At 64.7% G+C, this 14,634-nt stretch overlaps 1 protein-coding gene across 11 annotated transcripts in view; it reads right to left on the reverse strand.

The window, feature by feature from the left end:
* Window positions 1-5,022: 5,022 nt before the first annotated feature.
* NFIC (nuclear factor I C) overlaps window positions 5,023-14,634 on the reverse strand; it is a 54,368-nt gene continuing 44,756 nt past the window's right edge. For 3 of the 11 annotated variants that reach the window (XM_070622532.1, XM_070622530.1, XM_070622534.1), the window contains exons 8-11: window positions 14,397-14,581; window positions 13,780-13,927; window positions 11,713-11,798; window positions 5,023-7,559 (exon numbers count right to left, since the gene is read on the reverse strand). In XM_070622532.1, coding sequence (XP_070478633.1) covers window positions 7,542-7,559; window positions 11,713-11,798; window positions 13,780-13,927; window positions 14,397-14,581 — 437 coding nt within the window. In that variant the 3' untranslated portion in view covers window positions 5,023-7,541. The remainder of the gene's footprint in view (window positions 7,560-11,712; window positions 11,799-13,779; window positions 13,928-14,396; window positions 14,582-14,634) is intronic. The other 8 variants (XM_070622536.1, XM_070622535.1, XM_070622540.1 and 5 more) reach the window with 3 other exon arrangements.

A 14,634-nucleotide genomic window follows, 5' to 3' on the forward strand; every position in this document is an offset into this window, starting at 1 on the left:
CCATCGGAGCCTCCCACCCTCAGATGACACCCCCCCATACGGAGCCCCCCACCCCGTCAAAGAAGTTCCTGCCAGTGCCCGCCTCTCCCGCTGCGGGGGGCTGGACCGCGGGGATGGGGGCGCAGGCGCGTGGGGGCCGCCCGCTGTCCCCTCCGCCGGGGACCTGGTTTCTGGGGTCAGGTCCTCAGTCCGCCCACAAGGGGGCGGCAGAACCTCGCTGCTGAGAGCAGAGGCCACACACCACCCCCCCCCCCCACCCCACGTTGGGGGCGGGGCGGGGAAGGGAAGCCGTGGATGGGGGGCCTCGGACCCCCGCCCCCGCCCCCACGAGTGGGGCTTCCATGCCCGTCACGTGTCAGCGTGGGCGCACGGCGCCTGGCTCCTCCGTGGGTCTTGGTTTGTCTCTTTGTGCCTCAGTTTCCCCATCAGTCAAAAGGGACGTCATAGTCCCTGCCGGGGGGCGGGGGGCCTGCTGGGGGATGGAAGGGGCCTGGGCAGCGAAGAGAGCTTTGCTTCCCCATCTCAGGGTGTCCCGGGGGTCTCTTGGAGTGGGGGGGCAAGGATTCAGATACTAAACCCCCAAGAAAGGGAAGGAACTGCCCCTCACACCCTCGGGGGGGGAAAGCCAATGTCCTCCCCGCAGCCCCCCAGGCCCTGCACGACCTGCCCCGTCCCCTCCCTGCTCTCCCTCCTCACTCCCTCTGCTCCAGCCACAGGGGCCTCCCCGCTGCTCCTCCAACAGGCCAGGCCCAGCCCTGCCCCAGGGCCTTTGTATGGGCTGTGCCCTCGGCCTGGAATGCTCTCTGCCCAGATCTTCAGGTGGCTGTCTCCCTCCCTCTGTTTAAACGTTACCCCCTCGACTGAGGCCCGGACTTTGCTTTCCTCGTCTCTCTGGCACTTACTTCCTCTGACACAAACTTGACTTGTTTTTATTGTTTCCGTCTGTCCTCCCAACTCGGCACTGTCCGTGCCAGGAAGGCAGGCCGCTGTGGGGGACACGCATCCTGCTGTGTCGCCAGTACTCAGCACCCAGCAGATGCTCAGGAAACCTTTGCCGAGTGGATGGGAGTTTGCCAGGTGGAAAAAGACCGGGAAGGCACGTCGTGTGCATTTACGGAGCACCGACCGTGTGCCAGGCTCCATCCTTGGAGCCGGGGAGGAGGCAGAATCTGCTGTGTCTGGCACAGAGCGGGCGCTCCCTAGATGCCCGTGGAATTTGTGGATCGAAGACCCCGGGGGGGTTCGGAGACCGGTCAGGAAGGTGGGGGGGCTTCCTGGAGGAAGAGAATGCCGCTGTGGGACCTCAAGTGTCCGCACAGATGCGGGACATGGCGATGAGCAGAGGCAACAGCAGGAGCAAAGGCTCGGGGGTGCACAGCGGCCCATCCTGGGGGGGCCAGGAGCCACCAAGGGCACTGCCACCTGAGGGGACCCCAAACCAGGCCCCGGCTGTTTGTCCACCTGCCCGTTCAGCCTACTCCCCGCGTCCCTTTGGCCGGGACACAGAACAGCCCAGCTGAGCACAGAAAGGACCACCCGAGACAGCCAGAAAGAGTCGAAGCATAGCTTGTTTAATTTTTATACATTTTTTCTTTTTTTTTTGCCTTTTATTGAATCTTTTATGAACCCCCCCTTTTTTTTTCCATTTTCTTTTTCTTTTTTTTTTTTTTTGCATAGGGAAACAAACAAAACAAAATAATAACAGCCAGAGTCACCTTCTGTAAATGGTACTGGGGAGGCGCGTCCGCGAGAACCGAAATGACTGCGTAGGCTACAAGGTTACGATTGATCGGAGTAGATGCGCGGGGCCGGGCGGGGCGGGCGGGGGAGAGGCCGGCCCGGGTCTGCCCAGGGGTCCCCGTCGTCCCCCATCCGGTCCCCAGGTCATCGGGGAGGCGGGGGAGGGGGAGGGCAGAGCCCCAGGCCACACCTTCTCCTGACGGGTTCATGAGCGCGTGTGCGCATGTGTGTGTGTGTGTGTGTGTGTGTGTGTGCGTGTGTGTGTGTGTGAGATCCGGTGTGTGTGCTGCAAGCGGAAAGCGAGAAACGGTAAACTATCCTGGTAATATCAGTAAAATACAAAATGGGGGGGGGACCTCAAAAAATATCTCGGAGGGAAAAGAAAATGAACGGCAACACCGCCAAAAAACAAGAAAGAAAGAAAAAAAAGAAAAGAAAAGAAAAAAAGAAAAAAGAAAGAAAGACTGAATTCAGAGGGTGGGTCTCTCTGCCTCTCCCCGGGGCCCCCAGGCCGGGCGTTCTGTCCCTCGGATGCTCTGTTCGTCCGTCCCCCACGTGGGGTCCTGGGGGTAGGAAGGAAGGAGGCTGGGGGCAGGGCCAGGACCCCCAGACTTGAAGGGACTTTGGTTTCGGGGGGCCTGGCTGGGACCCAAGAAGGGAAGATGGGGTGTTGGTGCATTTTGAGAGTGGGCTTTGGGGGTCCCCAAGTGGAGGGGGCCGGGCAGCTCCCGACCCCTGTCCGGTGGGTCCCCTCCTAGCCCGGAGGTGTGGACGGGGGGCCGTGGGGAGGGTGGCAGCTCGGGGGGGGGGGCCCTTCCTTCCTCTCCCGGAGCCCACTCCTGCTGGATCCCGTCTGGTCTTTCCTGAGGCTGGGGTCCCGGGGGGCAGGGAGGGGGACCCCAAAGCGACGCCAGCAGACGTGTGAGGCACTGCTCGGGAAGTCTGTTTTGGTATCTCTGGCAACAAGTCCTGCTGGGGTGGCTTTGGGTCTGTCTCCCCGCCTCGCCCGGGGAGGGGGCCAGCTCGGACCCCGCACCTCTGAGATGCCTCGGGCCGGCTTGGGGGGGGAGGCTGCGGCCGTCCAGGGGGCAGAAACGGGGAAGGAAGGGAGGATGGGAGGATGGGAGGATGGCTTCTCTCTCGACACCCTCCAAAGAGAAGAGTCAAAATCAGTCTGAAAGAGAATCCAGACCCAAAGAAAAAGTAGCCACGGGATCACCTATATCACAAGAAATAATTCCAAAATTATATATATATCTGTATAGTATAGCCCTACACTGCAGGTCCAAGTACCGTCGGAGAAGCCGGGGGGCGGGCAGGAGGGTGGGGGGGTCCTGGGTGCTGTCTCTTCTGGAAGGCCTGGACCGCGGCTGCCTCTGGGGACAGAGAGAAGGTTCTGGAGCAGGGAGAGGATGCTGACGCTGCAGCTGTCCGCCGCCTGGGGAGCCGTGCCAGCCCCCCGAGTCTCCCTTGGGGTTCCTTTCGGGTCTGATTGTCTAGCTCGGGGCTGGGCCAGGGGGCCCCCGGCCGTCAGATGGGGCCGGGCCACCTTGCCCTCCACACTCCCTGTCCGCCCTGGTCCCGGGCGCTCATCCGAGAGGGCCAGGGGCTACCTGCATATACGTGGGGGCCTCTCTGTTATTCCCCAGCGTGGGCTGGGGTCAGGCTGGGGGGCTTGGCGAGGGTGGGGACGGACGATGGGCGGGTGGGTGACGCCAGCTTGGCAGGGGATGGGGTTGGAGGAGATGTCAGTTTCATACACGTGCAACGAACAAGCCAACCAGCCAACGCCGTGTCCCCCAGCCCCACTCTGGGTCCCCAGCCCAAACTGCGGAGCTGGGTCGGGGTTATGGGGTCTCCGCCTTATTTTGCCTGCTGCGAGGGGCCTGGGAATTCCGCCCTGCGGGGGACCCTGGGAAAAAACAACCAACCCCACAAGAACACACTTCCTGGGAAGGACCTGCGATGGGGGGCGGGCCGTGACGGACAAGATGGTCCCCGCAGAGCCCTCGGGGAGGGGGCCCTGGAGGAACCCCTCTGCCACCGGCTGCTCCCCACTTCCCGGGGGCGGGACGGGGAGAAAAACCAGCAATCGGCCACTTGGAAACTGACCCGCGTGGCCCTAGGCCGTGAGGCCGAGGTCTGCGCTGTTCCTCGGTCCCCTGGGGCTCCCTGATGAATCTTTTTGGAAGAAAACATTGGATAACACGTGATGGCGGGTGAAAGCGGGGGCCTGTGTGCAAGGCCCCACCTGCTCTGGGGACGGTTCTCAACTCTGACTTCGGGGGCGAATGAACGGGGACCGGCTGCCTGGTGCGTCCCCCACGGGAGATGCTCGAGGGGCCCAGGTGGGGGCCGGAAGTGGCCAGGGGGGGCGGCCTGAGGTTGGGGAACCCAGCCCTTTGGTCCTCCCCGCCGGACACCCCGCTAACCGTCCGCCACTGTCTCAGCTTTGGTCGAGTCTTAAAGGCAAAGAAAATGAGAATGAAAGAAAAAAAAAAGAAACAAAGATAAAGATAGGAGAGCCCGAAAAAAGAAAATCGAGGAGAAGACAACAGCACGGGCCAGCCACGCGGACCCAGGCCTGTGATGCGGTGTCCCCCGGCCGGCCCCATCCCCGGGGCCCCTCAACGGCTGACCTAGACGTACAGGGACAGACAGACAAATATTGCATATATATATCGGGTTTGGTTTTTGTTTTTCTGTTTCAGACCAGAGACCCTCCATAGTCACAGCTGGAAGACGCAGAACCGGGTGGTGGGGGCAAAGAGGGGGCGGGAAGAAGGGACCGGCCACCCATGGCCGGTCTCCGGGGAGGACGGGGGACCAGTGGGTGCTTTGGCAAGAAGGGGGGCAGAGAGGGGACGTCTTTGGGGGTGGGACAGCAATTTGACCCTGAGCCAGGGGGACGCCAGCCTGCATGAGAGGTGGGATGGGGGTCTGGCTGTGGGCAGGGCGGCCACCCCACAGTGGGAGGACCGCCTGGGGTCATGCGTGCATGCGTGGCGTCTGGGGGGCTGGCCGGTGGCCCGGGGCCAGGGCACACCCCTGAGGTCTGTCCGCTGCTGTGGGCAGGGCATTCAGAAATGACCCCTTGGGAGCCCGGGGGTGGCAGAGCACCAGGGAGCACCCCCAATGCAGCGGGAGCCGGAGCTGGGGGGGCGGGTGGGGGCGGGGTGGACCACGGGCGATTGTTGTTGTGGTTCGCTTTTGTAGCGTGAGATTTTTTTTTTTAAATCCTTTTTTTTCTTTTTTTACAAATAGAAATACATCCCTCTTCCATTTTTACTTTTTATTTCATGTCATTGTTTTGTCTTTTTTTTTTTTTTTTTTGACTACACGAGCAGGGCATGCAGCTACCTGTGTGCGCTGATATTGTTTCAAGGTAATAATACTTATTTTTCGGAAGGCAAGGCACATTATGTGGTAGAAATTTTCGTGCAAATTAGGAAACACGGAATTTTTTTAAGGTTTTTTTTTTTGTATCTTTTTTTTTTTTTAAAGAGGATGGGGGAGTGGTGGAGGGCTAGGGGGGCAGGGCGAGGAGGGGACGGGAGCCAGGGGTCATTTGCCATGCAGGGTCAGCCGCGCGGGCTGACGTCAGGAGCCAGGCACGAGTCCTCACTAAGCACCATGCACCGAGGGAGGGGGGCTGCCGGGCGCCCCCTGTCCTCCCCAGCCGACCCGCACCCTAGGGTTCCCGGCCTGCCCTCCCGGAGAGCGGCCCATGCTTTGGTCCCCAGCGGCCCCCCCAGTGGAGGGGCCGCTGGAGACAGACAGACGGACGGACCTGAGGTCCCGGAAGCCCTCGGGGAGGGCGGGGGGGGGGGCGTGGGGGGGGAGAGGGTCTTGGGTCTTTCTCTTTAAGATCGAGTGGGGTCGTCCAGCCCCTCTGGCTGGTCTGGGAGAAAGTCCGGTTTCTGGGGAGGTGAGAGGAGGCTGGCCAGGCCCCGTCCCGGGGGACCAGAGAGGGAGAGGAGGGCCAGGCCGGGGGCAGATGAGGAGGGGCCCTGCCCAGGGCAATGGCTTTGGCCCAGGCCCGGGGGTGGGGGTCGTGGAGGGGGGAACGTGTTCCCCAGCGCCAGGCGTGGAGGAGGCCAGGTGGGGCTCAGACGGATGGGCCGGGAGGGGTGACCCTAGAACACCGGACACCCCCTCCCAGACCCCCCCAGGGGTGGAAGTGCGGATGGGGCTGGGGAACCGGGGTGGGGGCCCCCGGTGTCCCCGGCTTAGTGTTTTTTGGAGCGGCTCAACGGAAAATGCTTAGCAGATAGCAGGTCCCCTACACGGCCGCAGGGGGCCCCCCCGAGGCGCCGATGACCCCCCCCCCAGCCAGGACCCCACCCCGTCCGGGCTCGTGTGGCCGCCCCCGGCTGTCTTCTCTCCTTTGCCCCATTTCTCGGGGGGAAGGGGGACGAAAGTGCAAACCGTGGTCCCCCTTTGGGCTGGGACGCACCAGGGAGGGTGTGGCTCCAGGATGTAAGGCACTGGCAGGGGAGGCGCGGGGTGCACGCCGGCTCCCGCACACCCCACCCCGCACCCCCGCAGGCAGGACGCTGGGGGGGCGCCCGGCTCTGCCCCTTGGGCCCACAGGGCGGGGGTCCCATCTCTCTAGCTCTGAGGGGGGAGTAGCAATGAGGGATCAGCGACTGGAGGTGGCCGGGCTGCGGGGGAGGGGAGGGTGGCAGATGCCCGCGGCCACTCGCATCCCGGCTGGACCAAGGGGGGGGCGGGTGGTGGGAATCAGGCACTTAAACCACTCGCTCTCACCTCCCACCTGCAGGAACCTAAGTGGGGGGTCCTCCCTCCCAGGGCGCGGCGCATGGAGACCCCAGACGGCGCCCCCTCTCCACGCAGCCCCCCAGCCCCTTCCTCGGAAAGTGCATTTCTTACAGTGTGTGCAACGTGGGTCCCTCCCCTGGGGGTGCGGGCCGGCGGGGGCGGGGTGGGGGGGTGGCCTCCTCTGCCGCGGGGGGCTGGGGGTCAATTGCATAGACTTCTCCTCCCAAACAGGGCAGGCCCGGGGCCCGAACCCCAAGTCCCCAGGCGACCCCCGCGAGCGCGCGCTCCGGGGCGGACGGAGGTCCGAGACCACGGACACTCCTAAGAAGGTACCTGCCACGCGTCCTCGGCCCGTGGCGACACCCGGGGTCTCCCCACAACCCTCTTCTGCTCTTGTGGCTTCCCTGCCCGCCCCGGCCTCCAGGGCGGCCTCTGCTGCCCGCTGCTGGGGTCCTCGCCGTCCCCCGGCGCCCGCCTCCCCGCTTGGCAAACCCCATCGCGGGGGGCCCGGCGACGTCCCGGCGGTGGCGGTGGTGGCGCGGGGACAGGTGGCCTCGCTGGGTGTCCTGCCCTGTTGGGCCTGGCCCGGGCACCAGGCTGCGCTCACCTGGTCCGGGGCGGAGACGGGAGCGGGCGCCCGTGTCCGGAGCAGCAGCAGCGGTGGTGGCGGCGAGAGGAGATGAATAACTTAGGGAGGCGCCCCTGGTCCTCGGAGGGGTGGCCGTGGCGTCCCGAGAGTCTGCAGCGTTGCCGTCTTCACCTCTTGTCTTCTTGGTTGGGTGGGTTTATTTTTATGAGTTTTCTTTTTTCCCCCCGTTGGTCTTTTTTTTTTTTTTCCGCCTTTTTTTCTCTTTTTCCCTCCTGTGTATAAGTGTCTGTGTGTTTTGTCTTTTCGGCCGGGCTGGGAGTCGGGGTCTGTTCTTGCTCACTCTAACTTTCCACCAAAAACGTGGCCCGGGGGCCAGCTGGGCGGCCCCCCGGGATTCCCGGGACCAAGGAGCAGGGCGCGCGAAGAATTCCTATCCCAGATACCAGGACTGGGCGGCCGATGAGGACACGCAGGGAGAGAAAGGGAGAGAGAAAGAGATGGGTCAGGCCCGGCCACTGACCTTGCGCCCACTGCCCAGGACCCCCCACCTCCCTGTGACCTGTGACCCGTCTCCCCTACCCCAGACCTGTCATCCCCTGCTGTGTGTCCCCTGGCAAGTGACATTGCCCCCAGCAGGCTGCTAGATAAAACGCGGGATGCCCAGTGGAATCTGAATCCTGATAAACCTTCTAGTCTAAGTATATCCCCTGAAACTTGTGGGATATACTTATACTCTTTTTAAAAAATTCAAAATTCTTTGTTTATCTGGAATTCACATCTAGCTGAGAGTCCTATAGTTTTGTTTGCTGGATCTGGCAGCCCGACCTCTGAGCCTCGCTGTCCCCAGTGTGCATGGGGAAGGGGACGGGGCCCCTGGCTGCCCCCAGCGCTCAGAGGGAAACGAGTGCATCATTACGGAGCGCCACCACATCCAGGCGCTGTGACCAGAGTGGTTTCCTTTTCTTGTTTAAAAAAAATATTTTCCCACGTAATGATCCCCTGAGAAGCCCCATGGAGGAGGGACTATGCGCCCCCCCATTTCACAGTGAAGAAAACCAGGGCTCAGAGAAGTCAAGTCACTTGCCCAAGTCCACCAGCGTGGGAGGGGCAGTGTCCAAAGCGGAACTCAGGCTGGTGTGGCTCCAGGCCTCGCCTTTTCCCTGCCCAGGCCTGAACCCTTGGCCCCGAGGAGCCCATGACTCCCACTTCACAGAAGGGGCACCTAGACTCTGGTGGGAGGCCAGGCCTGCCTGGGACAGCTCCAGCCTTGGTCCCCAGAGGGAAGCCACTGTACAGACCCCTCCCCTGGAAACGCATCCAGTTGCCCGCCTGCCTTGGGCCTGGGGACCCCGCCCCACAGAGGTCGGCGGAGCACGGACCCCCACCCCTACTGAACATCGATCACGCCCCCTCCCGCCACGCTGCCCCGCAGCCAGCCGCTGGGCCATCCCATCGACCTGGCACTGTGCTCCCAGCCCCCCACCTCCAGCCAAGTTCAAGTTCATCTTGGCCATTACCTCATGTCTGGTTTCCGTTGGCAACCAGACAGACTCTGGGCGTGACCCTCCCCGCGGTGGCCGGCCACCCCTCAGCCCTTCCTCCCTTCCTCCTCCCCAGCTCCAGCCCCAGGAACCGGGGGGCACCCTCAGCTCCACACACCCCCCTTGGCTGAGGGGGAGACCAAGGCAGCGCGGTGCCGGGGGTGGGGTCCGGGCTCTGGTAGCTCCTGGCCTGGCTGGAGCCCAGGGCGGCTCTGGGCATGTGGCTTAACCCCTCTGGCCCCCGTTTACTCATCTGCTGAAAGTGTGGGTGCAAGATACTCAGCCGGGGTGGGGGGGACAGGGACACACGACACCCCACCACATGGGGGAGGACGAGGGCGTCAGAGCCCAGCAGCCTCACTCGGGGTCGGGGGGCCAGTGACAGTCGGCTCAGGACTGAGGGGCGGGGATGGAGACGGTAGGTAACCCACCAGGGGGAGACCAACCGCCATTGATCAGGGGAGGGGACACTGATCAGGGGAGGGGATACTGATGGGGAGGGGATATTGATCGGGGATATTGATCAGGGGAGGGGATACTGATGGGGAGGGGATATTGATGGGGGCTATTGATCAGGGGAGGGGATACTGATCAGGGGAGGGGATATTGATGGGGGCTATTGATCAGGGGAGGGGATTGATCAAGGGATATTGATCAGGGGAGGGGATATTGACTGGGGAGGGGCACTGACGGGGGAGGCAGGAGATGGAAGGGCCCGTGGGGAGGGAGAGAAGCGGCTGCAGCTGGAGGAGGGGCGGAGGAAGGCAAACCACCAGGAATAAAGGAGGCGGAGGCAGAAGTGCTGACTGGCCAGAAGCAGAGGCCTCCTAGCGAGCGAGTGAGCGAGAGCGAGCTGAGCCCTTTGCGCAGGGGCTCTGGGAGGGGGCAGGGGCTCCGGGCTTCCTCCTCCCCGCTTCCCTCCGTTCAGGGTCTGCGGGTCTTGGGGTGCCTGACCCCACCCGAGGACTGGGACGCCCTCAGTCCGAGACCCATGGTCGGGCCTGTGCAGGGCCAGCGGCGTCCTCCCCCAGAACCGCCCTCCCCGTTCACCCAGATTGGGAGCCTCGCCTCCCCGCAGCCGGGCTCCCTTGGGAGCCTCTTGCCAATCTGCCACCTCCCTTCCCTGCCCCCCAACACCAGCCCCAGAGAATTCTTTGCACTTCCCAGACCAGGCTGTGCCCCCCCCACCCTAAACCCTTCCGTGGCTCCCCGTGGCCCCACAGTTGAGGCCTTCCCCGTTCCAGCTGTTTCTCCACCACTCCCAGCCTTGGTCGGTGCCGAGCCCCCTGCGTGGACACTCTCACGCTTCTCTGCCCGGCCAGCCTACGCCAGGGGGCTCCATGCCCCGCCCCCTCCTCGCCCAGGCAGAGCCCCGGATGCCCCCTCCCCCAGTTCCTCCACTGCCAGCCCTGTCCCACCCTCCCTGGGTCCCTGGCCGGCTGCTGGTGGAGAGGGATGATGAGAAACATAGAGAACCAAAGGTGCTGCCCGTGCCTGCCTCGGTTTTCCTCCCCTTCCAGGAGGTCGGCTCGGGGTCGCCGCCCCCCCCCACCCCGCCTCGCCCCAGGCTGATAATGAAGGAGACGGATGTGGGGGAGGGGAGAGGCCTGGTCCCCTGAGTACTGCTGGGCAGGGGCATCCACGCCAGGATTTAGAGAGGGGGGCCGTGGGAGACCCAAAACCCAAAGCGGGGAGTCCTGGGGCTGCCCCAGCTCGCTGGGTGACCCTGGCAAAATGACCCCCCTCCCCCCATCTGGATCTCGGCCGGAGCTCTGAAAGGCAGAATGCTTAATATTTGGGGCATGAGAGGGGGTGTGGGGCGACCTTGGCCCTTTGGTGCCCTTTCCGGATGAAACTGGTCCCCTAAGCTTCAGGCCCTTCACAGACTCCCTGGGAAGCACCCAAGGCTAGAAGAAGAGACCAAAGTTCAGAGTGGTTTAAAGCAGGACCTGGTCTCTTGACCCCAGCACCCCCTGCTGAGGCCTGGGCAGGGAGGGAGGGGACGGCCGGGTCCTCCCCACACACTTTGGCCCCCTTGAGCCACCAGCAGCCACCCGGCCAGCATCGGAGGGTCCCCAGGGAGCCAGGCTGCGGCAGGAGGTTCCTTGGGCCTGGTCCGCTTGGCTGATTCTGGGCTCAGCTGAGAACAGGGGACTTCCTCCCTGAACCCACCCGGGACTCTGCTGTAGGGGACCCTCCACGGGGGCGGGAGACTCGGAACGTAGCCCCAAGGGACCCCATAAATGCCCGTGCTCTGAGGTTCCGGTGATTGGGAGAAGCTGGGGAGCCCCCAGCTGGCTTCCCTGCACATCTGGACCTTGGAAGGCACTGCCCTCGCCAGTGAGGGGGCTTGGGGGTCCAGCCATCACCCGCGGGCACTGTCTGCCAATCCAGATGTGGACCTTGACCCAAGGGCCGGTGCTGGGGACACATGGGCAGAGAGGGTGAGGCCACTGAGAGCCACCGAGGCTCTGCCTGCCACTGCTGTGCAGATTCAGGCAACTCGCTCCTCCTCTCTGAGCCTCCTTGTCTGGTCCTAGGCTGCCTCGCTCCCCCACCCTGGCGCCCACTCAGCAGTAGTAACGCCAACTCCGCCTCTGCCAGCCCTTCCCCACCTGGCAGGCTGGAGCCTGGGGGGGGAGGGTGGGAGCCCACACGTTCGCCTAGGCTGCCTCAGTTTCCCCACCTGTCCTAGCATCCCAGAATCCTCTGCCACTCCCTGCCCTCCTCCCTTGTGCTCCCTCTGGCCGGCGGCACGGAAGGGACAAAGGCTGGGGGGCTGGAAGCTGGGGCTGCCTCGCTGGGTGATCCTGGGGAAATCCCCTCGCCTCCTCGGGCCTCAGTGGTCCCGTCTGCACAATGGGCCCGGGCTGGTGACAACCCCGGCCCCACGCAGCTCTGCCGCATCCCCAGGCGTGGGCTCGAGGCCCTGGGAGGGGACGGGAGGCTGGCCTCCTGCCACGCTCAGTGGCCGCCGTGCTGGGGGCGCGGCTGCGGGGTGGCCTCTCCCTGCGCGCCCTCCCGCCGCCCCCCCCCGCCAGCCGGCCTCACGGCCCCTACCTGTGCCTGATACATGCCCGCTGGATCCCTTGGTCCTAATCCCACAAAGGAACGGTTTGCAGGGGACGTGCCGGGCGTAGAGTAGGCTGCGAGGAGGAGAGAGACCGAGAGCCCATTAGCGGAGAGGGCCGCGCGCGGGGGCGCCCAGAGAGGGCGGCCGCTGCCCAGGGTCACACAGCCGGGCCTCCGTGCCCAGCGCCCGGCGCCTCCGAGCTGGCTGCCCTCCCCTGGCCAGTCTCGGCACTCGGGGAGCCCACGGGCGCGGGCCAGGGGTCCCGCCGAGAGATGCAGGATGCAGAAGCCACGTGAATTATTCAGGGCGCTCCCGCCCGGTCCACCGCGCCCAGCCGCGTCCTGGCCCATGAATTATGGAGGCGCTTTACTTATTCATTGCCCTCCCGGAGGGAGCGGAGGGCCGGTTCGGTGATGCGATATTTATAGCGACGTTTACTTATTTATGTCCAAAGCCCGGCGATTACGCTTTGTCCGTGAGTGAATAATTCACGACTGGGGCCGCCGGGGGGCCGGGCCTGGGACAGGCTGGGGGTCCTCGGGAGGGTCCCCGAGGGTTCTCGGCCGGCCGGGCGGGGGTGACGGGGGCGGCTGCGGGGGAAGCAGGCAGGAGCGGCAGCCACGAGCCCGGTGCAGGAGGAGAAGAAGAAATCCGCGTTGAGGCCGCATCTATTAAGCGCCTCCTGTACACCGGGCACCAGGCGTGAGCCCACTGAACCCTCCGTGGCCTCAACGCAGCCCGACACGCTTATGTCCTATTTCACAGATAAGAAAGTAGGGAGGCACGTGACAGTCGGCACCACATCCTGACTCCACTGTGCGCCCAATGTCACGCTCCACATTCCCCCCACTCCGCATCGAGTTCCCCGACTTGCTCCCTGCTGCCCGCGAGTTGGGTGCCATGACGGTCCCATTTTGCGGCTGAGAGTTCTGAGGCTCAGAGAGGGAAGGACATCTGCCTGAGGTCACACAGGATTTCAGCCCAGCGCCCGGCACTGTGTCTGGCGTTCAGATAGCGGGAAGCTGCCCCTGGGCTTGGCAGGCAGTGGACGCCGGGGGAGAAGGGCGGCGGGGGGGTGGGGGGGGTCAGGGGGATGCACATGGGGAGGGGTGATGGGGCCCAAATGGAGCAGCTGGGGGGAGTCTCACTGGGGGGCGAGGGGCAGACTGAGATGGCGAGAGGTCGCGGGCTCTGAGACCCTCTGCCAGGACCCCGCCCCGGCAGCTCGGCCTTCGAGGCAGCGGACACCCTGGGTGCTGGGCACCGGAAGGACGGGGGGCTCGGTGGCCCAGCAGAGTGTGGACAGCTCCCCCAAGCCTGCTCATGGGTCCAGGGAGAGGCTGGGGGCACAGCCCCCGCCGACGGGGTGGACCCCAGGATGGGGAGCCGAGAGCTGCTTCCCAGCTGACTGGGGTGCACGAGGGGCCAGCGAGTGTAACCCGGAGCTAAATCAAAACGGTGGAAAGTTCTAGAAGGTGAGGATACCAAGCCAGGGCCTTCCACCAAGCTACCACCTGGACCACATCCAGAGGGTGGAAAGTTCTAGAAGGCCAAGTGGCCTCCTGGGGTCGGGGAGCAGACAGGGACCGTCCCGTCTACAGGCGCGGCCCAGCCCGGGTCACTGGCAGGAACCAGGCCTGTAGAGGCCATTTCTTTCCCAGAATCCAGAACTCTGGAACTTTTATGAGAAATGTTCCGATTTTAAAACAATGACAGATTCTCGTTTTCCATGAACAAAAGGCACCCGGGGTCTGGGGCTGGCCCTCGGGCTGCCAGTTTGAGATCTCCAACTCCCGCCAGCGGCTGGGGTGAGGGGAGGGCTCTGAGGCCCAGGGTGGGCACGGGGGCGCCAGGCCCCTTGGCGAGCAGGGAGCAGACCCCAGACTCGTCCTGCCGCCCCCCGAGGCTGCCTTGGCCCCGCAGGGACCTGACCACGCGGCCCTGGGCCTCTCTGTGGGGACCCACCGAACTCGCCCGGGCGCACGGCCGGCTGGGAGGGGAGGGGCCCTCGGGGACGCCCGCCCGGCCGCGGGCACCGCTTCCCGAGTGCTTACAGGGCGAGGTCGGCGATGCGCATCCTCCCTCGGAGGTGGGTTTGGCGGCGGGGGGGAGCGCCAGCCGCGGCAGCCCGGGGGGCGGGGGGGCCAGCATCTGGGCGGGAAGGCAGTGACTGGACAGTTTGAGCTGACCACTTCCATTTAACTGGGGGGAACAGAGAGACAGGCGGTTAAGGTGGCCGGGGGGCCTGGGGGCCGTGGCCAGGCTGGGGCCACCAGGACAAGGGTGGCGGGGATGGCGGCTGCCCGTGGGCCTCCAGCATCCTGGGCCCACACCGCCTTCCTCTCCGTCTTGAGCCACCATGTACCCCGTCTCCCTCTTTGCACGCGATGCCAACGCCCCTCGACCTCACGGGGCCCGTCCACGCGCCTCGGGCACCACTGGGACATCCTCATCAACCACCTGCTGGCGGTTCCAGAACCCCGACGGCTCTGAGCACTGAGGGAGTGTGGCAAAAGCCGCCCGAGCCGCAGCCCTAGCTCTAACATCTGGAAACTTCCGACGAGGCACCGGGACCCTCGTCGTCCACGAAAACACCACCGTTTGAGGCAAAGGCTGCCCGTTTCGGGGGGTGGGGGGGCCACCTGCGACGCGCCGGGGCCCCCAGACTCACCGGTCCAGGCTGCTGGCTGGCCGGGTCGCAGGCCAGCGAGACGAGATCTTTGAGCGGGTCCTGGGGGTTGAGGTGCGGCGGGTAGCGGATGGCCGTGTGCGGGAAGTAGCTGGAGGCCGTCTGGGGCAGAATGGAGGTCGTGGGGAAGTGCAGGGCCGAGGACGGGTGCGGGCTCCGGGCGATCCCTGCGGGGGCGGGAAGCCGGTCACCGGGGCGGTCGCGCTGGCCGCTCGGCTCC

This window comes from Equus przewalskii, chromosome 6 (assembly GCF_037783145.1).
Source record: "Equus przewalskii isolate Varuska chromosome 6, EquPr2, whole genome shotgun sequence".
NCBI lineage: Eukaryota > Metazoa > Chordata > Mammalia > Perissodactyla > Equidae > Equus > Equus przewalskii.